The sequence below is a fragment of the Fundulus heteroclitus genome, chromosome 16 (assembly GCF_011125445.2).
Source record: "Fundulus heteroclitus isolate FHET01 chromosome 16, MU-UCD_Fhet_4.1, whole genome shotgun sequence".
Classification (NCBI taxonomy): domain Eukaryota; kingdom Metazoa; phylum Chordata; class Actinopteri; order Cyprinodontiformes; family Fundulidae; genus Fundulus; species Fundulus heteroclitus.
In genome coordinates, this window is record NC_046376.1 from 17,591,618 (window position 1) to 17,618,380 (window position 26,763).

General features: G+C 41.4%; 1 protein-coding gene across 1 annotated transcript; it reads right to left on the minus strand.

Moving 5' to 3' along the window:
* Nucleotides 1-6,318: 6,318 nt before the first annotated feature.
* On the minus strand, nucleotides 6,319-26,364 carry cdc42ep4a (CDC42 effector protein (Rho GTPase binding) 4a). Its single transcript, XM_012871044.3, has 2 exons — nucleotides 26,091-26,364; nucleotides 6,319-9,216 (listed from the first exon to the last, which is right to left on the minus strand). Exon 2 carries the CDS (start codon nucleotides 9,122-9,124, stop codon nucleotides 8,105-8,107), a length of 1,020 nt encoding a protein of 339 aa, XP_012726498.2. The 5' UTR covers nucleotides 9,125-9,216; nucleotides 26,091-26,364; the 3' UTR covers nucleotides 6,319-8,104.
* Nucleotides 26,365-26,763: the final 399 nt, after the last annotated feature.

Sequence of the window (26,763 nt, forward strand, 5' to 3'; positions counted from 1 at the left end):
CACCCTGATTTATGATTCACTTGAGATTCAGGGGAGGGTGAAATAAGCCTTTAAGCTGTTGCAGTATTTCCACTGGTGACACAGAGCTTGAGCATCAGTTCACACGAAAACAGGAAGGTGACGCTCTGTAATGGAAAGGCTGTCTGAGCAGCTGTGCCAGGGCTGATATTAGCAGCTATGAAATCACAGTGTTTAATTCAAGCAGAAGGGAGGGGGAATGGGGGGTGGGGGGAGGTTTAAAGCTAATATAACCAGAGAAATAACTTGAATTGGAAATTTAAATGTCCTTAAATATAGTGGTGGTCTCAAACGCTGACATGCATGAAAAAAAGGCCACATTTTTCTTTTCACTTGATGTTAATTTTTAAATGTAAGGGAGTGGTAGCAGACGAAATGAGCTGGTTGAGACACAGAGATATTGAGAAAGTTATTTTAAACATGCAAGTATATGAAAACCTTATTTCAACAGCTGAAGAGAAAAAGCGAAGAATGGAATAAATGTGCTGCACAAAAGCAGCCACATTATCAGATGTCAGTCTTGGAGTCAGTCAGCTCTTTCTTAGAGTTTGCGGCGCTGGTATTACTCATTATGTCAGCCAGACGAGAGGAAAGATAAAATTAAAGGGGGAAGTGGGAGGTCAAAGTTCAAACCTGACCAATGGGAAGTGACCCTTTCTGATTTTTTTACTGCCATATTTGTCCCGCTGTGGACATGCAGTGTCTGCTTGAACAAGGGCTGCATTGTGTGGACATAGAGACTGTGTGATGATGGCTCAGTGTCTATGTTGGCAGGGATGGGGTCTAACTGCGAGATCAACATCTGAAGCCCATTTTATCAATCACTGCCTGGATGATAAATGGAGCGTTCAAAACAGTAAACTATACTCACAGACGAATGGATAACCTGTTTTTCCAGGTGTGGGAAACTCTCAAATTAGACAATCATTGTTGGAAAATGGATTATTTTTTTCACAGAGTTTACCCGTACAGGAAGTGTTAGTATGAGATGTGTAAATTCATCTCCGTCAAGCAGTCGCGGACAGGCTTTGGAACGGAAGCAGCATCTGGCGGAGGTGAGTGGGAAGAGAGCAGCTGAGCCCCTGTGCCCCATTCACTGTGGTCATACCTGAGTGAAGGCCAGGCTGTAACTCCTGGCGTCCCAAATAGCTGCAGGGCGGTCAGCAGAGGGAGACTGGGAGAGTTAGTAACAAGCTGCAGAGGCACTACAGAGGAGAAAATACGGGAATGAATCCTTATTTCTAGTCTTGAAAAGAAAAAAAAAAAGGTATTATTACATGACCCCATTTGATTCTCGGGGAGAAAGTGGCACCACTACTGCTAAAACTCTCGACCTAGAAAAAGAAAAAAAAAAGGTGAATTGCCCTTCAGGGTTATTGGTGTTCCTGGTAATGAAGTCTTTCAGCAAATTCATATTTTTAAAAATTTAGTAGCTTAATCTCAAACTTTAACTTACTGAAAAATCCAGCCATTATTTTAAGCAAAATTATTCACTTGACAAAAAAAGTCACGCTAAAACAATTTGTTCTTAACAAAACCATTTGTGTTACACTCATCTATTTTCAGCACCCGGTTTGCTAGCAAGAGAACATTTTTCTTCCCCTTTAAAATGTTTGCAGTATAAAGAAACCGATTTTTGACCCTTATTGTTTGCCCAGGACCGCCCAGTCCTTGCTCTTCTCTTATGCACAATGCTCTTCAGTTCAAACTTCAGGTGGTGAGCAGGACTTACGCCGGGGTACAGGTACTGAAAACTATCTAGTGAATCATTTCTGTTTGGATTTTCCTATGTGTTAATGATTGCTATCCAGCTGCAAGGCTCACTAGTTACACGGTTTCAGTTTTCTGGCAGAGGCCAACATATTTGGATTTGAAATCTCCTGGTTTAAGATGCCACACAGTTTAACTGTATTGCCTTGAGAAACAGGGCAACAGCATCACAGTACTTTGTGGCGGCCCTGAGGTGCTTTACACAAATAAATATTTGCTGTGGAAAAGTGCACGTCCTTGGTTGTATTTGTGATAGTACAACAGAAAAGGGTTGGGTCACCTTCATCCCAGAGATCCACAATCCAGCCTTGTGTGTCTGCTTCAGGTGGTTTAAATTTTCCAAACCATTGCTGTTACTAGATATGGGCTGGATTAGGTAAGCATTGTTCCTTTGTTCCAATGAACATCAACACACACATTTCCCGAAACACTTTCTCTTGTCTTTTCTATTTTGAAGAGGGGCAAAAAGAAATGGGCCATATCCATCCCCCAGGGAAACATAAAGCCATGACTAACAAATGAAAGTTCAGAGAAGAATTGTGCCAAAAAATGTGACACTGGTGATTTTGGAAATAAATGAATGAAATTAATATCTGTGTTTTCTTTAACGAGAATGTGGAGCTACTTCAAAATCTGAAGTTGTTTTAAGGATTTTGAGCAAATCTTCAACGGGGTTCCAATGTACATAGAGCATGCTATATTCAAGCCACTCTGGCTAATTTCTATTTCTAAGTACGAATAATGGAGATTTCCAGAAATCACAGTTTCATTCGGGGTGAGTTTAAAGCGGTTTTACAAATTGCCCCTGCACTAGATGGAAAAACACATTTTATACTTAAGAACTGACTCTAGTCCAAGGAGGTTATGATGCAGTCTCCACATTTATGAAGGAAACTTTGTGTTGCACAGTGACTGAGAGGGGAAAAGGAGCGAGACACAAGCAGCTTCCTTTGGAATGACTTTTCCATATGACAAAGCCATAACCCATATTCTGACATTTCTGCAAGGGAAAAAAAAAAAGAAAATCTCTGAGCGGTAAGACCAGGCAAAGGTTTAAACGCTGGTCTAGTTTTTCACGGCCCAGAGGGCTCCAGAGCACTTTAGGGCAAGGACGTTGGAGTTTTGCATCCTCCCCCCCATGGCAAACCAGTGTGTGTGTGTGGTCTCCTGCTGCTGGCCCTGCAGATCCTGGTATAAAGGTCAATAGGTCAATGCTAGGTACTGGAATGTTTATGTTTTTGCTGCTTCTGTTCCCTGCAGTATCCGTAGCGCTATGTCTCTCTCTCTCTCTCCTAGAAGAATGAGTAGCCAAGACCTGGAAAAAAAAAGATACCAATTTGCAATGTCAGAAAGTCTTTTTTGTGGCAGAATTAAAAGATCAAATTATGTGCTATCACGTTTAAATTGAGACGCATTTAGCACCTAAGAAAACAATTTATTTCGTCAAACACTTCATCTTGGCGCGGTTAAGATTCTAAGCATTTCTTATGAGTGTTCCTCCTCAGATCAACCCAGAATCCCCTGATGGTTAACAAGCATACATCTGGTCTAAGTTTTATTAATCAGGAGAATGGATATTTGGACATGACCCAGTTTTATTATCGCTGCCAACCATCACAATCACACAGTTGGTAGTTTCAGACCCTGGCCCTCTGCCTCCAGTTACATGGCAGCAAACAGCTCCCCATATGGCAGATTTGCCACACCCACCCCTACCCACCATTTCTCCCCCTCTGTGCATAACTGCATAAGAGAAATGGCTGTTTGTTCATGACCCATAAAACCCAGTTGCGAAATGCGGCTGCAAAAATAAAAGAAATTACTGTAGCTGCTCGGGGACTGGCCTGTATGTATTTTTCGAGGGGCTCTCACACTAATGTGTGTGTGGGAAGGAAAAAGGAGCAACGCCAAAGGGCGGTTTATGAACAATTTCGTATTCCGTTCCTTTTCCTCCCCCATCCCCCATTTTTTTTTTTTTTTTTTACACACCCTCTCCCCTTCTCTGTTTTAACCATCTCCCTCCTTCTCTTTCTCAGTCCCCCTCCACCAGCAGGTTGTTTAATACTTTCCAGATTTCAGCATGCTTTCAGCCTCCTGGAAGAGTTGCAAGTCTGCTGATGGAATTTGGCGGAAAAGGGGTTGTGGGTCCAGACAGGGGCCCCTGACACTTTAAAACCAAAAGAAGCTGAGCGCCTCCCTTCGGCGGTTCCTTTAAGATAATTTTTATCCCCCCCCCCCCTTTTTTTTTTTTTTTTTTTTTTTTTAGGGGGGGAAAGCTAAGAACCAACAGGAAATGACACTTGACAGCCCCAGAAGCAGGTTGAGACTTTGTTGGAGTGGTAGAAACAGCTGCAAGGCAGGACTCGAGTTACAATAGGGGTTCGCGTGGGGGAGGGAGACGAGTTGAGCCACCTGAACAAATCAGGCGTCTCCGGTGTCTTGTAAAAAATGTGTGGGACAACCAGAGTAGATGTGTTCACAGCCTCTCTAATCCTGTAAATAAAGCCATTCGGCAGCCCTGAATGATGCCTAGAAATGTTTCTGATTGTAAATTAAATATAGTGGGTATAAATCTGGCATGCTTAAAATAAATAAATAGTGTTTCAAAGAAAGATGACAAAGAAACTGTAGATGGTTTAATGTAGACAATCTATGCCATATCAGTGTTAAACTGACACGCCCATCGGCAGATTAAAAATTTAAACAACCACTAGATGGCAGTAAAGCACAGGGTTTCGATTAGGCTATGAGAGCGCCAGTCAGTGGCAGAGCAGAATACATAAAGCTGTTAAATGAATTATTAAAAATAAGATGTCCAAAATCGAATAAAAGTGTAATTCCTTTTTTTAAGATTTAGCATTATCGCTATTTTTTTAATCAATTGTCCCGACAGAAATGACACGCAGACAGATCAATGCCTCCACTGGTTTGTATTGACCACAATCATCAATATAAATTACTTGTTTTCACCACAAGTGTAAGAATAATGACTTTTTTCCAGCCCTCTGGCAAGTTAGACAGTGAAATATCGCAACGGTGGCAAACAGAGTTATAAAAAAAGATTTAAAAAAATGCCACTGAAGTGAGGATTGGAGAAAGAGTCACCAATCCACAGAAGAATACAACAGCATTTTTTAGGGAGCAGCTCTGATGCGAATGACTTGAGCTGCTAACTAAACATGCAGCTGAACTTTGGCCGAGCTGCCAGAGGCTCGCCTGAGCACCGACAATCCGAAGGATGGTCAAAAAAATTAGAAGTGACAGAACGGTTTTGAGTCCGTGATGATAAGCTGGAAGCTGGTACGAGCCAAACGTTGGGGCCATCCATCTTCTAATCAGCTGTGTGAAACGCATTACCCTGTTAGACATATTTGTCAGTGACATTTGTTTGCCTACAAAAGAATCCATCTTTCAACCAGCTTGCTAACTTATTTCCCCCCCCCCCTCGCTCACGTTTTATCATGAATCATCACAACATTTCAGGATTGTACTCTTAAGAGATATAGCCCCTTAAGGCCTCTATTGCTTCCTTCCTTCCTCCCTCTTCTGAGGGAGCCAAAGAATAGAGGCAGGAAACAGAGGCGACACTCAAGGAATTTCGTTGTTAAACTGTTGACTGAGTACCGTCGCATAATCTCCTGTTGTAGAGCAGCACCCTGCAGAAGTATTTATTCCCCTTCAACTGGGCTCACATTTTACCACTTTACCACCACATAGTTAATGAGGATTTTATGTGACGAACCTACATAAAGTATTTAAATATGTGAAAGAAGAAAAATTTAAAATGGTTTTATTTGTTTTTATATATCAAAAAATCTGAAAAGGGTGCCATGCATTTTTTCCTATGACCTTTTACCATGGATTACTCCTACAAATTTAAGGAAAGCATTTCTCAAAGAATTGGCAAGAGGTTCACCTTCGCCCTAGATCATCTACAGCTCAGGTGGAACATTTGTTGACAGGATAATTGTTAAAGCTGCGTATTCATTAAATCTGGTCTTTACGGAAGCAGGAAAATCCATTGTTGAAAGAAAGTTCAGTTCATAGTTTGCCACACGGCCACAGCTGTTGTAGGCTGTCAATATTTAGATCAGAGCAGGCCCATTTGTTATAATGGTCTAGTCAAAGGCCGCACCAAAACCCAATCCGGATTATTTGCGTGCTCATAGCACTCTGCTCAATCTGACAGAATTTTAGGTAATTTGCAGTAAAGATTGGGCAATAATTCCAGTCTCTTAATGTGCCAGGCTGGTAGAGATCTTGCCCATCAAAAGGTGGATCAACAAAGTACGGACGGTGCAGGCATGAAGACATGTGTATCAAACTTTTCAGATTATTAAAAAAGTAAAAAGATTTAATAGCCATGCTCCATGTCCCTTCCTTCGTCTTTATTTCGGTCAGTCACACGAAGTCCCTACAAAATGCCTTAAAAATTGTAGCTGTAAATTGATACAATTTGAAAAAATATGCAAGGGGTACAAACGTTCGCAAGGCACAGGGATTATGCAACAAAACACACAACCGCAAAGATACTCGTGGTTCTCTTTAATTGAAAAATATAGGTTAATTTGGGTCATACAGGGGAAAAAAGTGGAAGATATACAGAGCAGACAACAACATTAAGGCTTATTAAGGATAAAGAAAACACAGAGGCTCGTTCTTTTTAACATAAAAAAAGACATTACATTGTGTAGTGTGTAACCAGTGATGCAAATTCACCTGGTACCTCCCCTTATCTGGAAGATATTTGCCCTTAAATCGCCTTTTATTTCATTTCTTTTCACTGTGAAAGCCTAAATTAAGATCATACAGAAAAAAAAAGACAGGGACTAACATATTCAACATTTCACAAAATTATTTTTTTTTTTTTTGGCCCTGAATATTATAATTTGGCACATCTGTCAGTTTCAGTTAAGGCAGAGAAATCAATCTGCGCAAGTCAGCCCGAGCCTCATGGATCTGATGATGCAAGACGTGGAGTCGAGCTGCAATGACTCTGCAACTTACATAAAAACCGGCAATCTTCTGCTTAATGCTCTTGCATCTATCGCTGGGTGAGGCTTCTTTTTCATCCGTGCTTCAAACGAACACAGAAAAAGAGAGGAGCTCCTCCACCCTACAAAAACTACAGATACTAGTAGTGTCTGCTTTAGTTTTACGTGCCAGCACACTTGAGTCTTGCCCATAAAGCTCTACTCACGTGTAGTGATGGGGTCTGTTGACTAATGGGCATCACTTTTTTTTTTTTTTACAAGTCCGGGTCCTAACACTGCAGTCGCTTGGATGCAAGACAAGACAGAAAGAAAAATGAACGAAAAGGAAGGAAGTGGTTTTAAACTGTTATTCAGTCAAGTAGAAAAGCCAAAAACGTGTTGAGGGAATGCAGCGAGTTTGTGCTGATGGAAATCATTTTGAAAGCAAAAGGAGAAAAAAAACAAAAACGTGTTCAATGAAAGAAAAAAAAAAAACAGATAAAAAGACGACCAAGAATGTGGCACACGCTACTCTTCACCCCCCCGGTTTCCTGTGATAACAAGGTTCTTTGTAGTGAGCCCAAAGCATCACTTTAAAGTTTCCCCCCTCACTGAGTTTTGCTCTGCGTGGCATCCACTAGACTAACGGAGCAGAATTTCGGTTTAGACTTTGTGGTCCTGCAATAAAGCAGGAGATGGTTGCCTTCAGGCAGCCTCACAGGGACCCTGAGTTACAGAGGCGGGAATAAGGGTGAAAAAGTCTGACAGATCTGTGGCTCTACCATAATATTTTCTGATGAAAAAGGGTTTGATGCTGGGCCTCGCGCTCCAGTCACAAACACAGCTCCTTTTATTGGGACAGGACACCCACCAGTGGTCCGCTTGTGACAGAGGCCTTCTGTTCAGATCAGGCCGCATGATGTCCTGAAGCCAGGCAGAAAAAAGCACAATGAAAAAGAGAGTGTAAAATCACTGGGGGGCTGGGGTTGTGATAGTAAGAAAAGGGAAATTCAAAAGCTGAGTTAAGTCCCCCCCCCCTTCAACTAGTCTCTTTTCAACCAGAGCTCGCTGTGTATTTCAGGAATGGTGCATATTCAGAGAGTCCTCCCCATCCATGTCTCCATGTCCGTTAGTGAGTGAGTGTTCAAAAGGGTAAGGCTCCCTGGTGAGTAGAGTTGGGCATGTCCTAACAGGGTAATCACACTTTTCTTTTGCAGCCGTAACCACCTGAAAGTTTCTGGTCCCACCGGAGCCGACTGCAGCGTCTTGTTGCCGCTCTGAGGGGAAATCCACACTGCCAAAAAAAAGGTCTGCCAGAGCTTAGTCGTTTTAAGTTTGAACTCTTAAACGTGGATCTCGTCGTCTTCATCCTCCAAGAAAGAGGAGAAGTTGCTCTCCTCCTCGGGCGGTGCACTGAAGGTGGCGCTGTCTGTGTCCCCTGCGTAGCTCTGGTAGTTTGGCTTCTCGTCCGTTGCCGCGGAGCCGGAGCTCGACATGGAGCAGCTGTCCAGATGCTGCAGGTGTTTGGGACGTATCTCCGGCGTGTACGGATGCTCGTCTTCGGCCCTCAGGTCATCAGATTGGGCCGGGTGCGCTGCTGCATCCTTTTCTGTCTCCTCCTGCTGCTGCTCTCCACCTTCATCCTCGTCCTTCTTCTCCTCTTCCTCGCAGTGGTTGCTCAGCGCTGGCGAGGCACGGCCCTCGCTGCTCTTGCCTTCCTCGTAGCCAAGGTCATCTTCCTGATTTTGCATCACATCCAAGATTTCGTTCAGCATGGAAGGTCCCAAGTCAACGTGGAAGGACATGACGGACTCTGCGTGCTTCATTCCACCTCCATAGTGAACAGAGCTCTCCGGCAGCTCCGTCAGCTCCCCAAAGCTTTTCTCCTGCAGCTCCAGTAGGTTCGCTGCTGCGGCGGCGCCCCCGCCGTCCAGCTCCCCGTGCTGCTTAAACGGGCTGGAAGACAAGCTCTTTGACACGAGCCCGTCCCCTCGGTTCTCGTCGTTGAGAAAAGGCAGAGACATGGCGTTTTTAACAAAGGCTGGCGAGCCTCCGGGAATCAGCAGGCTGTTGTCGTTCTGTTGGTCCACTCTGGTCACCGACTGCGAGCGCTTGCTGCTCCTGAAGGTGCGCGCCAAAAGGCCAGGCCGCGGTGAGCGGGGAAAGGATGTCGTCTCGGGGGAAGGTTCCCCGGAGCGCGTGCTCAGAAAGGACGTGTCTCCGAAGGCGTCCCCGCTGCGACCCACGTGCATGGTGTGACGGAAATCACCGAGGGGAGCACTGATCATCTCCCTGGTCAAGTCCATACGTGAGCGACGTTTCGTCTGGGAGGAGGTGGAGACTAGCTGCTTTAAGATCGGCATGGCGGCGTGTAGTTATAGGCAGTCCGGATCTTCAATCTTTACAAGCATTGGAAGAAATGACAGCGCTCCTTAACTCCACTCCGACTGGAAACCTAAAAAAATAAAATAAAACAGAGTTACAAAAAGGGAACACAAGGAGGGATACATTTTGTCATCAAGTGCAGAAAAGAAAGGGCCAATCCGATGTCAGTACCAGACCAGATCCTGATATTTTTTCAATGAAATATCGAGCTAAAGCCACAGACCCATAAATCCAGACTCCATAATCTGAGCGGCTGCAAGTCATATTCTGCCTGGTTTTATTCTGGATGCTTAGGCTGTCATCCACTAAAACACAAACACCGATAAATAAATAAAAATAAAACATTTATAATTTTGAAGCTGTTACACACTCAAATTTATATAAAATGTAATCTCATAAATTGTATACAAATAGGTGTTTCAAATATATAACTACGCTTATTTTTATATTTGCCAAGTTACTTAAACATATGGGCAGAGCTTGTTACAGATGCCCCCCAGTGAGTGGACAGTCTGCAGATACTGGATGAGCACTCTGCTACTCAGCACCCCTTCTACTGAGACATGATAATGTAAGAAGAAGAACTCCAGTGTGATACAAAGGGCAACAAGAAGCTTAAGCAACAACTGGAAAGCTAAATGCAATTCAGAAAGTTGCTTTATTCTAATCTTAATCCATCATGGAGCATAAAGGCTTTGGACATTTCAGGAGCCTTTTGGGGGGGGGGGGGGGGCTTTGATGCAAGGTAGGAATATTTATATGCTCACAATTAGATAAAAAAAAAAAAAAAAACTGCTGACCAATTCCAACAATGCCAAATGCACAAATCATTGAGACAAATGGCTAAAAAACGATTTAAATGTTCATCAGATGGTCTTTGCTTCGTCTGCCTGAAATAGGAAGCTACTACTTTTTGTGGGCCTTCTTTCAATTGCAAACAGGCAGAAAGGTGGCAGAGGAATATTTTAGTTGGATCTAGTTGGCTTTTCAAACTATTTTGCCAACAGTTATACCCTAATAAATCTGAAGAGTTGATGGCAGCAGCCTTTTTGGACTACATTTATGTTATGAAGTTCTTTTTCTACCCTGTGTGGGCCAGAAAAGGTAATTTAGTATATTATGCAATTGGACATGTTTGAAATATTTATTCAGCTGAAGTCATAGGCAAACAAAATGCAGTGGTACAGCTATTTTTTTTTTTTTTTTTTTTTACATTTGCTTACAACACAAGGGCAAAAACAAAACTGTTTAAATCAAAGGGCCACTGGAAAATAATGCTATCAGCAAATATTTTAATTCTTAGATCCGATCAAAGCCCTTAAAATACTGGACCGAAGCATCTCTAAAATGCAGTGAACCAAACATTCACATTCAGCCATGAACTCCCCCCCCCCCCAAAAAAAAAAAAAAAAAAGGCTCTACGAATTTCAAGGATCAGGGATATCAAACAATCCAATAATGATAAGCTGGACTAGCCTCTCATCGCTTGGAAATGGCCGCTGAAAATGCAGTTAAGGGTTGGGAGAGCGCCACAAGATTTTATGTGTAAACGGCATTATAAGTGAGAACATAACACCAACCACAGACCTCGTGGAATCAGGAAAGGATAGCTGAGTGCTGCCGGGAATTACCCGTTAGCAAGCAGGACCTTGAATGCACCTCACACGCACACCCATGTGTGCGCACACACACACACTGAGTAACCTTATAATCAGTAAATAAAAGTCAATTACTGTTGTGGACTGAAGTTGACGTTCATTCTTTGTGGTCATTACTGTTATGGAAATATTGAGCTTTAAAAGAGCTTTAATGTACAGTTCTGTTCCCTAAGCTGAACAATTAAAAAGCAAACAGAAAAGGTCACTGCTCCATTGTTTATTTACAATGACTTTAGTGAAATTAACATGCGCTGATAATTATATATACAGGTAACAAACTTGTAAATAAGATCACAGCGGCACTGCCACTTCCCATATAAAGTGCCGAAAATCAGATCCCCATCTTAAAATGTGTTAAAGTGCATCATGGAACCTTTCATTATCACTCTTAGCTTAAAAATTAACACTTCAGTTACTGATCTCAAACTGAGTCATTGGTTTATGGTCATTAGATAAGGTTTAAGATGAAGATAGCCTTGTTTGGTAAATAAAAAGGCAAAACATTTGACCCGAGTGACCCGTTAGCAATTAGAATAAATAGTGTTAGCATCACATCGCTGCAGTGTAAATTAGTAGTCGCCCCTAATTAGATTTAATGATTAGGAACATCTGATTTATTCACTACAGCCTCATTTTAGAATTACACTGTTAAAATCTAGAGACCACTGTATGTAGAAAAAGGTGCAACAGTTATTATGCACTATTCAGAAATGGGTTGAGGTTTAGTTTTTTTTTGAAGGGTTTGATTGTAGACTGTGCTTGGTCTGAGTGCACACACACAGAGGAAACCTGCCAGCAAAAGGCTCCAACGTTGTAAGAGGCCTGTTAGTGACTATCATATGTTTATTATAATGATCAACATTTGAAAGAAATGTACCAAAAGTACTAAATCTGAATTTGCGGGCTTTTGCTAATTTTACATATATGCAGATTTCAGTAAAGCTTCCAACGTCCATGTTAACCTTAAGCCCCATTTACACTACCCTTGTTAAACCGATTCATGCCGAGCTCGGCCCGAGCTTGGATAAGTTAACCAAGCCGAGCTTGGTTCTGATGACCGTTTACACATCACTCTATCTCGGTTCCTTGGTTTCCTCGCCTCCTATTGACGATCTGCGGTACTACTGCTCTCTAAGCTTGAAGGAGAAAAATCAAGCAAATAAAAATGGCGGCGCCCGTAACATTCAGGAAGTTAGGTTTGGTTATTTTTCGTTGTTTGTGGAGAGTCAAGCGAAGACGGCAACTTTTGATGAATTTACTTGACAGAGTCGGCTTTTGGGAAGTGGATAAGACAAACGAACGTCTAACGAGGATTTACAGACGCAGGGAACAACGACAGACGCTGAGCTTCATCACGCTGCTAAGCAGAATCATCACTGGAAATCGTGTGTCACGGTAGGAAAGCTAGTATTTTTATGAATGTCTGAAATGTCAGCTGGCTCTAAGGAGATGAGGCGGCCTGCTCATGCGCTCTTTGCTATTAGAGAACCGGGCCAGAAAAAAAAAAAAACAAGCCGAACCCACCCCTGGAACTGGGCTGCATTTAGCGCGGTCCGGTTGTGTCTGACTCGGTTCAGTTCAGTTTGTGTTCCATTTACACTCGACAGATATCTCGGTTACCGAGCTCAGACTGGTCTGGTTTCGGCACGGTTAAAAAGGGGTAGTGTAAACGGGGTATATTTGAGTACCTTGCAGAAGTATCAATACAGCCAGAACTTTTCCACATTCTGTCATGTTACATCAACAAATCTCAATGTGTTTTACTAAGATTGTACAACACAAAGATACTTTTGTTTCTCAAATAAAAATGAGAAAAGTGTTGCGTGTGCACATATTGCATTTTTTCCGATACCTCTCAAGATGCCAATCCACCCAACTGGAGGAAGTTGTGGAGAAGGTTACAGGGGGCTTCACAAATAAGCACTACTTTGTGTTTGTAACCACATTCAATCCCAATAAAATAACCTGAATCTGGTGATTATAACTTGATAAAATTATTTAAAAAAAAGTTCAAGGCACATGCATACCTCTTCAAAGTTTTGTATATAGAAGAAATATTAAACTTTTTTTCTAGCAGTGCATTATCATGTGGAATATGGCGATTTAAAATCAAAAGACATGACCTACAATATTTCATGCCCATCCTTCTCTGAAAAAAAAAAAAACCCGTTTAAACCCCTGGAGGTTTGATTGACAGCTTTTGGAAAGTGTTTATGCATTATTAAAAGCCCTGACAGAGGGAACCTCACCACAGGCAGCCAGCCAGACACGCTTACTTCCTCCTCCTCCACCCCATTCAGGTGGTGCAATGGAGGACAGGCTCAGGGTTTTTCATTAACTATCCAGCCATATATATATTTATATAAATGAATAAATAAATAAAACATGCGAACGGAGTAATACCACGGTGGTCAGCCAGACCATATGCAAGTACTTCCCTCAGACATATACAAAAGACACATGTCTATCTACTGGGTGAAAAATCTAATGTACACGTGTAAGCAGGCTACAGGAAGGGCTTACCTTGTTGAACTGCCGGCACATTGTTTTTTGTCTTTACGTTGTCATGCTTACAAATAAAAGTCGTCAATGCATCATCATTTCTGGATTTTAATAAGACAAGCTTTCAGAGAAGATCAAAGCCATGATTAGTTTGTTGCAGAGCTACCAATCGGAAACTGTCTAAAGTGTTGGCACGCTTTGTAGTGCAATGACCTCTTTCTTTTGTCCCCACCCCCTCGCTGCTGCCAGCTGAGCCTCTTCTCTTCCTGTTAAGGCAGACACCTGCTTTGGTTCCCATAGAAACAATCTGTTTCAAGCAAGCAAGCCGCAGCATTTCCTGTTAGAGGTTGCAGACAGCGTCGGGCCTCATCCTCAATAACGCAGAGAACAGGCCTCGCTTTTTTTTCTAACCGCCTCGTGTTATTCTTCATTACCCTCCGTCTATGTTGTTGTTTGCCCTGGTGGAATTAATTAGGATGTCAGAATCAAACGTTTTTTTCACAGAGTCTGGATCATGATATGAAAACTTTTCCCTAAACCCTGAAAGCTTCACCAGGAAACAGAAACACGACAATTTATTTTACAGAGATGTGTTTATTATTGAATCAGCCCGTTCTGGTGCTGTTATGGGAAAATAATGACGAGGATGTTTTTTCACACCCAGCAACAAAAAGCAGCTTTTTTTTTTTTTTTTTTTGGCTAGTTTCTCCTGGGTGGCATGAAAGGGGGAAAACAAAAAGCTGATCAAATGAACGGGTACAAGGGAAAACTTGCCTCCCACTCTTCCCTCTCAGCCGCAGGCCAAGATCAAGCTGAAAAGCTCGATGGAGCCTGTTTCAGGAACATCCCGGCAAAAAAATAAGTGTAACATACCACCCCACAGGCTGTTTTTGTCAGCTCACTTCAAACCCCATCCAGAGGGTCCGTAGCACCACACTGTCAGACCTGTTCCCTGTGGTTATAGGATGAAGCTGACAGTATTGCCAGTTTTTTTGTTTTTTTTAAAGAAAAGTGGGTATCCACAACTAAGTGTGTGTGAATGAGTGGGGGGGGGGGGGGTCTAAAAAACACTTAGGCCTGAGAATACAGCAGTAAGCGTGGGAACCACTGGGTAATAGCCTTGGGAGTCGAAGTGGGAGTTTGACTTTATAAACAGACTCATGGTCTGACTCCAGCATAACCCACTGAAAACCCCAGAAGGGGGCTTGGAGTTGGGGGTGGGGAGGCAGGAACACATCCTTTCACTTTTGACAGTGACGCTTCTCAGAAACAAACATGGTCTTATCATTTTTTAAAAAAAAGAAAAAAAAAAGCAGGATCTTGAGCTCCTCTGAATAATAAGTAAAGATTATGAGGTTGACTGAACTGCCTTGATGTGGAAGCGGTATTCCTCAACTGCTGAGTGAAAAAAAAGCAGCAGCGCTAGCATGCGTGGAGACCGATAAACACGGGCGCGCTGGGAATGGCTCCGAAAATGCCGCCAGTGTCGCTTCAGTACTCTCTTCACATCTATTTGCAAAAAAACGACATCGTAGTCTGCTTCCCCAAAATGTATTTATACCATTGAACCGTAACATTAGCTCTGGTTGTGCATCACACTTAAAAAGCATCCCTAGTGGTTTTGAAAAACGTTGGGGGTGCATCTGGTCCACAGATAATCTGGGATAGACCTGTGTAGCTCGCAAAAAAGTTACTGCTTCAAACCCACTAAAACCCTACCAGCTACATGCCCAGATAAGTGTAGAGAGAAGGGAGTAAAGTTGTGCCCCCCCCCCCTGCTTGTTGCTGCACACTGTCATTAAGTGTGCTGAAAGAAGGCTTTTACCATTTTCCCTTGCTTGTAAAACAGACAAATTTGTCTGTTTGGAAATATTGCCTGTTGCAAAAACACCGTAAATTATGGTGTAGAAATTAAAGCAGCTCTACCAATGACGTTGTCCGAGGTAACATGTTTTAAAAACTACAGTTGGCAGTGCTCTAGAAAGTACTCTAGAAAGTCTAGAATAACAAAACGGGTTCTTTGTTTTAGGCATGTGAAAAGGAGTTTCAATAATGAATAGAATACAATATAATGATAAAATGATTGTAATAATAAAGACACTCATTCATGTCAAAATTGATAGAAAGTGAGCGTTCATATAATCAAGTAGGCACTCAGCTCTGTAAATGGAGTTGCTGAGCACCGAACTTCCCTTGCAGCTTCTGCCTCATCAATGATCGCCGATGATCACTAAAAAACTTGGCGAAGCATCTTGTATTGCTTGAAATGAGGTTCTCTTAAACTAAAATGGCAGTTTCCTTTTTTGTTGCAGAAATATTATGTACTCCTGATTCAAAGTTGTCTGGGGAGAAAAAGGTTGTAAAGGGTTGTCCTTCGTGGATATTTGAATGAGTATGCATTCAATCGCTCACACATATACCAGAATATTGATGTTCAAAATAATGCCGCAATTTGGAAAATTAAAGATAAAAAAAACATGTAAAATAAAAAAAAAGAATCAATAAAGGAAGCCACTGCTTTTATAGAGCATTTTTATACTTGCAAACTTCAGCAACTGTCAGAAAGGAAAAAAAGGCTGGAAAATATATGAACAGTTTCCCATTCTGAGTTGTTTTCCATATTTATCCCACTTAGATCAGACAATGATAAAATCAAGCCCCATACCTTTTCAGGACTGCATAAGAACCGTGAGGTTGTGCTGTAGGAATCGTATACTGGCTCATGTTCAATCTGTTATAGATCCAACTTTCATTGCAATTATAAAGCAAATAAATATGGAGCTAATTAAAATGCATTACTTTAACCCAGATGAATAACCTCAACTTCCTTTCCACAGAACTGTGACCCACATAAAGCTGTGAAGATTAAACAGTACAGAACGACTATATCAGATGACCTGCGACTTAAGCAGCGAGTCTAAAATTACTCCAATAATTGACGGGCATCCACTAAGTTTTTATAGCTTTGTTAGCATTAAAAAACCCATCAGAGCAATGAAGGTTTATAGGCATGGCAAACAAAACCGCAGATGGAGATTATAGGGGGTATCGACTGTAAGGATAATTTGTGTTTAAGACGTTCACAACTTCTCACTTCTTGTCAATACTCTCAGCCAGGCCGCTCGATACCAATACACAAGAGATCACTCCCAGATGAATGCTTTAACTCTTGAACATGACTTATGGTCCAGTTCCAGAATGAGGTATTGATGCCGTCTATGTGCACTTTACTTCATACTGTGCATATTTTTTTCTGTTTGGGAGAAGAGGACCGCTGCATGAGAGCATCGTTCAAAATCAGTGACCTGAATGGAGAACATTGTGACCTAAGGCTAAAAGACATTGAGCTGTTTGAAGACTGCTGATCATCACTGAAGCTGTGTGCTTGCACGCATCTTATTCGTCAGTGAACACTACCGTGTAACAGTAATTAAGCAGACAAATGGCTTCTAGTAGATGCCATCTTCCTGAAACTCGGTTAGCAGGCCCGAATGTCTCATTAAGGAAGAAGCAGCCACAGGACAACCAGTGGAAATAACATTATCTCTCAATCACGCAAAATGGGAGCAACAGACGTCAAGCAGATGATGCCCTTAGAGATAAATATAGCAACACGAAAGATGGTCTGTTGGGAACTGACAAATCAAGCTCTCCTTACAAAGAAAACTTAGTGATGGCCTAAGCTGACTATTTGATGTTCTGAAAGTAGTGTAGCATCTGCAAAAACCCTTGTTGTTGTGTGTGTGTGTGTCCCCTGCCAATTCTGCCAATGTCTGTTCATGGAGTTCAAACGAGTAGTTAGATACCTGCCTCACGCTCTATTTTGAATATATTCTAATTTTAGTTGATATTCAAGAGAAAGGTTTTCTGCTAATGCACTTAAAATTCTGTATGCATGGACACAATTCTTTTTGAAAATACTACATGCTTATTATTACCATTAAACCTTTCAGTCTAAAGAGTAAGGCAGATCTGTTAGGAATGCTGAACGTAAACACAACCACCACCTGGAGCTTTGCACCGGCTGACTTTGGCGCAAAGGCAGACTAGCAAATGAGCAGTCTGAAAGTCCATCGATACTGCAAAAAAAACCAAAAAAAAAAAACAGACACGCCTGCAAACTCACAGTCACCCCTTTTGCCGACTTCACATCACTGAGCTTACCACCGAGGATGGTCGCTAGACTGAGAGCAAACCAGCCTGCAAACAGAAAACCCACAAAAGCAAGCACAGGCAAAACGTGCAAGCCACACACACGGAAAAAGTCTACACTGAAAGCAACGCAGCTCCTCAAGAAACATTCCCCTCCGAGTACGGTAAAAAGGAAGAAACGCTTTCCCCCCCCTAACAGATTCTAAAAAAAAAATGAATAAACCTTAGAAAATCAAATATGTGTATTTACTTCCTCTGCTCGCTCACACCTGGGAAGCTGAAGCGAGGCAGCGTTTTATGCTAATGCAGTGTCACACTCAGCAGTGTGCTCTGCTTGTAATGATGAAAGAACAGAAACATTTTTGAGCATTCTGCTATCAACAGTGCCTGTAGGTTGCTGAATTTACATTCACGTCGGGAATTTCCAAATCTGGGTCTGTCCTGAGGTTGGTTAGTTAAAGCATTTGATGTCAGCAGCAGGGTTGTGATAGCTTTTCCTGCACAGGAGGTTGTGATATTTAAATGTCACAATAGCGCTCACAATACACTCTCATGGGGCGCCGTCCAGTCGCTGTCAGCATGTAGAAGCTAAGATTATGACCCAGTGGATGTGAACGTGGTTGCTTTAAGCTTGGCAGCTGTGTTTTGGGACTCTTATTTTGAAGTGAGAAGGGAAATAAGTTATTACGTTGCCCTGTTGACTGAATTAAGAGGTGTATTTGGGCTTTCCAACAACACTGGGTTAGAAAATAATTAAGGGTGCATTCAGCAGCATTTAAATCATTTGTGGGGGCTGCTTTATGGGTACTTTATAGAACAAAGGGAAATCTGTAAGCATTGTGAGAATATGACAACTGGCTGACCAGTCATCTACTTCAGGATTTCTAATATATGCTAAAGTAATGAGCTTGTTCAGAGCTTTCTGATTAGTCTAAACTGCATTTGCCCATCTTTGACACAAGGTTCTTGTCAAATCTAAACGGGATAAGAAGAGAACCTCTGTTGTGAAGAGAACATAGATTATTAGAAACTGTTTGAGATGAATTTAATTATTTTTGTACTGGTGAAAACAAAAACAAAATTCAGTTCTCTGTGGGCGCTTTAGACCACAGTGAAGTTACATAAACTAATAAATCACAATATATCTTTGAGTCAAACCTGGGGGTGGGTATTCTCCACTGATTATTTGTTTTTTAGAACAGTTTGACATTTATAAAAGCTTTGCTATATTTGTAAAGACTACAACCATAAAAACTGGGAAATTGTTACGCTTTTCTTTTTTCTTTCTTTTTTTACAAAAACCTAATTTGTCAAATTTTTGTGAAAGCAAAAATCCTACCAGTTACATGCCCAGATAAGTGTGGTTATAGGATGAAGCTGACAGCAAGTAAGTCATATAAATGTGACCGGGACTTTGAAAGTACACAGATACCGTGGTATCTTGACTCAAGATTTCCATATGGTAAAAATCTCCTGCCCCATGCCTGCTTTGGTTTCCCCAAGAGGAGCTGGAGAATGTGGCCAAGGAAAAGGATGTCTGGGATTCCAGTATTCCATGCTGTGAACATGTCGCAAAGCCCTGTTTAATTATCATCCAAAAATGGAAATAAATATATGCAGGTTGTGGCAGAATCATGCGTTGGGGATGCTTTTCCTCAGCGGTCTTGTCTTGAAATTTGGGTGTATTGTTACAACCGCAGCAAGCTGGAAAAACTGTTTCCTGGTAGCAAAGGGGCCTAAAGCAAGTCAGTTAGACGTGTATCAACTGACCTCTCAGACCCGAGAGGAGATGACTCGTCTCTGTTCCATTTGCAGCCAACAAAGCCTCTAGACATGACACTCCATCTCTCTCTGCCTCCCTTTTCTCTCGCTCTCTCTCTCTCACTCTGACATCCTCGGCTGTGATGAAACTGACAACTTTTTCCACCACAGACATGAAAAAACCGACAGCAGACCAGAATTCTGTTTTCCCGCTTGTCACATTCGAGCGCGCAGTGCGCTCTGCATGTTGAGCCAGACTGATGGACATCACCTTTATGGCCTTACAATTGCTTTGTACTCACAAACAATGCCTTACATTCCAGCACTGCCATTATCTCTGCTCAGAATTCGGTGTCAGAGCCGGGCTACTGAAATTACAGCCATCATTGCTGCACATTTGCGTCATCTGTGAAATTGGCATGTCGTCTGATAATGAGTAGCAGTCGGGCTAGGCAGAAATTATGGGCACCACTCTATAGCATTTATAGCGCCTCGATGTAATAAGAGGGATTGAGCAGTTCAAACTGGCGGCATCAATAAAAGAGAATGCCAGAAACAACCAATTAGAGTTATCTTGACTGTTTTAAATAATGAGGGAAAGCATGAACCGATCCTGATCTGCAAGGTCAAGAACCACAATGAGGTCATCTATCTACTTTTCTACACAAACACACCGGGGCACTTAAACTGGCAACGCACACAGGATGGCAAGTATAATACCAATTAACACAACGGCGAAGCAGCAAAAGAACTAACAGCTTCCTGTACGAATTTCACAAACATAAATGCCCACATTTTAGATTAAAACACTTTAGCAACGTCCACAGGAAGGGCAGGGAGAAAATGAAGCTACAAGCCCTCCCATCTCTCCGGAAATCAGCCTGCCCTTCCTGACTTTTTCCGAGCGTAAACAAGGATTTGCTCCATCATTATGCATTACACAGGACTGACCAAACAAACACCGCCCATATCTCCATCAACACTCAGTTTTAATAAGCTGCAGGGATGAGAGACCGAAGCTCGAACAACACGCCTCACGCTGCTCTTAGTGCATAGTGTATTACAGTGCATGGAGCTCGTATGTTTGATTTCATGTTTGTTTTTTGAAGAGAAACACATCCGGATCCTCTCTATGGCAGGCAGCTGAGTCACTCCACCTGATGACAGATTTCATTTGTGGCTACTGAAGCGCTGCTGAAGAAGAGTGAGGTTTCATTTGAAAACACCAAGGAAGAGACTCAGAAAGCTTTTAATGTGAAGACATTAATTACAAAGTCAGAAAGGCACTGACTAATGGAAACCCAGAAAAGCAGCTTCATAGAAGAAAAACGCACAAAAAGAAAACTCTACTATAAAATGTGTGCATAAATTGTCCTGGAAGAGCAATTGACCGGCCACACAAGGCAGCTAGATACACAATGAAACATGTAACATGATGATCTGTCACTATTCTCTGCTGCTAGCGATATATGTTTACACTATCTTGTAATGATACCTACATAAATTACAGATGCCGTCAATTAAACCAACAGAATCTTGACTGCACTATTTTTTTTTTCTGTCTCCAAGAATGTCAGACACATTTAAAAATAGTTTCTACAACGTCACGGTCCCTACACTACTGTCGAGTTCAGATTTAGATCCATTCAAAGAAAAAAGCTAATCTGAATCAATCGCCGGGGATGACTGGAAGAGGCCATGCGTCAATGAAACGGTGTTTTCTCACGACGCCTGTTTTCTCTCATGTTTGCTGCACTGAAGGACCAGAGAAGGTTAAATCAAAACATGTGTGACTTTGCATTTGAAGTTTGGAGCAGATTATTTTTAGCCTCCAAAATGAGGCCAACAGGTCTTACCTTTACACAACAAAACGCCAATACTTTTGATTTCTAATGATGACTGTAGAAATAATTTGATTAACAAGAACAAAATATACAATGGCTCGCCATGTCACGAAGTGCTTCTGTTATGCTTAGCTGATGTATATAGTGTTCACAGCAGCTATGTATAATGCAATATATATGATATAATCATCTTTGCTTGTCATTGCGACTTTGTACATTCCAAGGATATTTGTCCTCTGCATTTAACTCATCCCTTAGGGAGCAGTGGGCTGCCTATGCGGTGCCCGGGGAGCATTCTGGGACTATGCATCTTGCTCAGGGAACCAGAGTGGCAGTCTGTGGGATTCAAACTGGGGAACTTGCAGTTTTCCCAGGATGCAAGCACCCTGCTGTAACCACTAGGCCACCACTCCCGTCTTTTAGGTTAGAATTTGTCAAACTGCTTTCATCACAAAGAGATACATTTTCGTGTCTCAGTCTTGGTGAGACGCCATTTTAGTGGCTGGATGCCATTTCGCAAATATGTTTTTTCCCCTCAGACTATAACCTCAAATTGCTAACTCTCAAGAAAAGCCAGATTCAGAGTTTACTAGGGCCTCTTTTTTTGGAACAAAACTTTTTAACAGTAATAACTGAATATTACACAGTTTTTCCAAGTGAGCTTCTACTAAAATGTTATAACCAGTTTATAGCTCACCTGCAATATCCAAAGAAATAAAAAAGCCAAAGCATTCATTTATCGGAATGCTATTTCATAGGGATTTAAACCATCAACATGTTTCTATTGGGAGGTAGCCAACAATTGTTTACCTAAGAAATAGGGGTAGGAGGCGGGGCTCCACATTATCCATCCTGTGTTATAGTAACTACCAGAAAGTGTAATTTAAAACATTTTAGCTTTTTGCTAACCAGCTATACCTCTTTTATTGTCAGCCCAACGACTAAATATCACATCACCACCTCCAACCTCAGTCTCCCATGTAAATAATATGGCGCTTCAAACTTCAATAAAACAGCACTTGTATAAACTACTATGAGTTTTGTCGAAAGATGGTAAAAGCCTGTTTTCCCTCCTCTCTGTCTTTTTGTTAGTTTCAGCCTCAAAAACCAACTAATCTGGATTTAATCTAAATGGAGATGCCACCAAAGTTACCTTTTGCTAGCAGGATATTACCTGTCTAACATCTTTAAACAGAAAATCTCTTAAACCATACGGACCCACCTCTGTTAACCTGATTTGGCAGCTAGACTACTTAAATTGATTTAGTCTCTAATCTTGAAGGGATGGTTTATGAATACCAAATAATGACTTCCATTCTCCTGCACTTTTTTAACGAGTTCAGCAAGTAAGCTGAACCCAATGTCTCTTAACATTTCAACATACCTAAAATGCAACCACATTTAATTCCTCAAAGCGTACTCAGTCAGTACCATTACAAAATATTCTCTCATGGATAGTTGATTCACACTAAACTGGCCTCTGAGCTCTCTGCATGCAAAGCAGATCCTGCCTCAGGCATCAACTTTAACGTAGGAAGCTGGTTATTACAGACAATTTTTGGCAACATATAAAAACTCAAAAGCGCTCAGCACTTGTGCAAATTAAAGAGTCACCATCTGTCATGTTACCTATTTAACACCAGTTAAAAGTTTGACCAGTTATTTTAGTTCTGTAAAATAAACCAGAAAACTTTCAAAAAGTACTAAGAGGAGCTCCATATTATATCTGAGTGCAGTCTTTATTGGTATTTTAGCTGACTATTATAGCAATCATAAAGGACTGCATGGATGCAGCATTTAACAGTGGTGTGCATTAACACTATGTGTGAAAATTATATATTTGGCCAGTTGGATGGACTTTCACCCTCCTTAATGTCAAAACCAGCCATAACATTTAGTAACCAAAATGTTAAAACCAACAGAAAACAGTGGGGAGATTGTGATCATGAAACAACAAAGAGGAGTGAATAAATCACACCAGACAATGTCATTTCAGCATTAATAAAACAATATCACAACTTCATGGTTTTCTTACTGTGGTGCAGGCCTACCCAATGTACCAAGTTGGAAAGTAATCAGTAAATCCACATCTTGGACCTTGTTGCAATTGGCTATTGCTCCAGGAATATGCAGTCCAGGGCAGACAGAAGCCACATCAAGTAACAAGGAAATGGGACAGCATCAGAGAAGGAACATTTCCTGCAGCTAACAAACTGGAGCATAAGGGGTCGGGCCGGATCAGCCCAGAAAAAAACAATTCGGCCAAACAAAAGATACAGGAACAAACAAAAAAAATAATCAAACAGAGGACAAATGAAGCATTCCAAAACATCTGATGTTTGGATGATCTCATTATTGTAAGAAGTTCAAGGAAGTCTTAGATTTAAAAAAAGCAAAAAAACAAAAAACAAGGAAACAACAAAAAAAATAGCTGAGACTATTCAAATGGTATGTCTACTATGTTTTGATGACAACTAGTGAAAAACTTGCAGGTAATTGGTAAATATAAAAGCACAGTATATGAAGGACTTTAAGATTTCCCATAAGAAAAGCTGAGCTAGTCTGCATAATAATCCCCCCCAAAAAAATCAGATCCACCATTCACCAAAGATTTGAAAAAAGAAAGAAAAAAAAACTGTTTACATTGGTATTTCCTGGAATGTGAAGGGGCTGAACAGGACACACACACACACACTCACCACACACACACACACACATTACCTAAAATGAGCACACAAACTGCAAACAAGTCCAAATGTCGGTGCACCAACCATATACTAAAAGCTACCACAAATAACATGGTTCAACTCCACTGCCACCATAGCAGTGTTTCTGTAATGCTGACTATATGTGCAGATTAAAACGGCAAACAGCACAGATTTGCTCACATTTGTCAACACAATTACAGTTAGGTTGTTTTTCCTGAGAAATGAGACAGCAGAAGGCTGTCTGAGCTATGCTGCGGCCAAAAAAACCTGAGTGGTTGGCATCATGTCCAGCGTTACCAGAAGCAGAACGGCATTTCGCTTCTGGCACCAAGTGTTCTGTTTGCAACTTGATGCTTAGCAAATGACAAAACACAGCGTAGTAGAAAGCAAAACCTACGAAAGCTGGTTAAAAATGTTTCCTTTAAACTAAAAAGGCCCCACAAAGGCACTTGTGAGATGAGCAAACAGGCCAAGTCCATGACTCATTCATTTCAGGGATGATGATGGTGCCTCTTTGCGCAGATCCATCACAATGACCTACACAGAGTGACAACTCAGAAAGCCCCAGCCTGTTCTGGTTTAAGCAGGTCGGATGTCACATTTAGAGCTGCAAAAACAAAGACGGACAGCCTAATTTGTCAAACAAACAGAGGCAACCGTTAACCTCATCTCCTTGAACAAGTGAGGTCTTGTTGGGGTGATAATGCAGAAGCAACGACCTACAAACCTGAACTGGGGTCTTTTTACACCACAACTCAGTGAGCTCAGCATATGCTATGCAAACTTCTCAGGGACGCCTAGTAGGCAAGGGTGGGTTCCCGGCATTGAGGCATAAGGTTTTGAATAGTTATGGATTCAAAAGTTTACATCATACCATTTCTGTGGCTTATAGTTTTTAAAATGAAATAGCGCGAGGGGGGGTGTGGGGGTGTGGAATTGCCTGAGTGATGAAAGTTCTCCTTGGGTTTTCTCAGGGGTCATAATCAGTCATGGATTAGAAGAGTAATTTGGCCCTCCACATTCTAAACTACAGAGAGAATAAGCTGACAGGTCATGGCTAAAAAGTGAGGTATGACATGATTTGCTTGTAGGCATGAAATGAAAGTGGGGAAGGGGGAAAAAAAATGGTAGTGCAAAAGTGATGCATTGAACTGACCCAAACAGTAATGGCGAGAAAATTAAAGAACGGCAACCGCTTATGCTTTTTCGGGTAACTTTCAGGAGGAGGTATGAGTAGCCTGTCTTTTGAGCAGCTGACTGTGAGCTGATCTGAGCAGACAGCCTGACCAGATAATCAACTTATAATGGATTGTTGTACTTGCATTACTCTATAAAAGAGCAAAAAGGCAAGGTATAACCTGTATATATCCCGAATAAAAGTTGAAAAAATACATTTTCCAAATGTTTACTATTTATTGATGCTAATCAAAACCCAATAAATGCCGCGGATGGTATTATAACTGTAATAGGCAATATATTCTTATTTTAGCAGAAGTAGGAATAATTCATTCTTTTCTCTTTTGAATTAAATCAATTAGACCTTCTGTGCGTGTAAATACTATAGGGCTGCAGTATTTTTACTCAAGGTTAATGTACAGTGAGAAACCCCCCAAAAATGCTAAGTCATCAACCTCTGGGATGAGAGAGGTGAATTGCAGAAACAGAACACATCAAAAAGAAGCTAAATGTGACTGCCCCTTTCTCAAATAAAAAAAAAACCCTCCATCATCACTGGTTACAAGTCAGTGCTAGTTCCCCTCACTTCCTAAAGTTTGCATAAGTGTTTCAGAGCACAGGAAGTCAGTTTATCATGAACCGTAATTTTTTTTTTTTTTTTTTTTGGTTTGGTTTTAGTTGGACTTTTAATTGGCTGAAATGCGTTTCTTTTAAGCTTTTGCACTAAGCTATAAACATAAACAAAAACATAGAAACCAAACAGCCTGATGAAAACAGCCAAAAAAAAATTTGGTTTTAACATACAAATGTTAGATTGTAGCTACATCCGCTTCCTCCACACTTCACAGAGCAAAAAAACAAAAAACAAAAAAAAAACCCGAATAGGTAACCTTAGCCTTAGACCACACACAGATGTTAGTTACTGACTGGTAAATGGCTCGATCATATTGCAATAAAGCGCTGCTGATTCTGGGTGGGTCAGAGGCAGAACAATAACAGCTGACCGTCAGCAGCAGCACTCTGCTGAAACAATGAAAGGAGTCGTGGAAAAAAAAATGTTCCACTGCACAAATTACAAAAGGTACCTCTTAAGGTTTTAGGCGCTGGTGTTTTTAAAAAGAAAACAAACGCGTGCATACTTACCGAGCATCCCATTCATAAAAGAAAACAGCTGGTGCTCCACTCCTAGGCCCCCAGCAGCTCAATAATAAAAACGTGATGGTGCGTTCATCAAACTGAGCCAATTGTAAGGCGCTCAGACGTGCGATTTGTACTCCAAGCTGCGCTCTTAGAATACCCGCTTCGGTCTTTATGATATTAAGAGAGTTATTTTTACAGTAGCTGTGCCCGCATCCTCACAAACGATGCTTCTGCTTTGAGGCTCAGGAACTCACTACAATGCCTCCTGCTGTAGCGTGAGTGAGCGAACACGCCCTCTTTTTTCCGCGTCTCCTTAAAGACACAGGGTGCCGGCGGCGTGCTGCTGCGTCATGTAGATTAACTACACCGATGAAATAATAGGGGGAAACTTCAGTAAAAAAAAGGGTGATAAAACAGTTGCTTTATCCTCAACGAATGGTATTTTCCAACAACTGGTATTTTATAAACTTGGATCTTCATATATAGTTATGTTTAACGTGTTAGTTTCCCCTCTTACCTGTTCATCATGATTTGTACTTATAGAAGATGCGTTTTGTTTCACAACCTTAGCCATCTAAATGTTAACGTGTTTGAAAGTCTTGCTTTTTAGAGTTAATAAATGCTTTTGCTATTGTGGTATAATCCTAATACACTTTGCACAGCACTTTAAATCGTG

What these genes read in the sequence shown, in the direction of transcription:
- cdc42ep4a (XM_012871044.3), bottom strand. Translation starts at nt 9,124, where the DNA reads ATGCCGATCTTAAAGCAGCTAGTCTCCACCTCCTCCCAGACGAAACGT.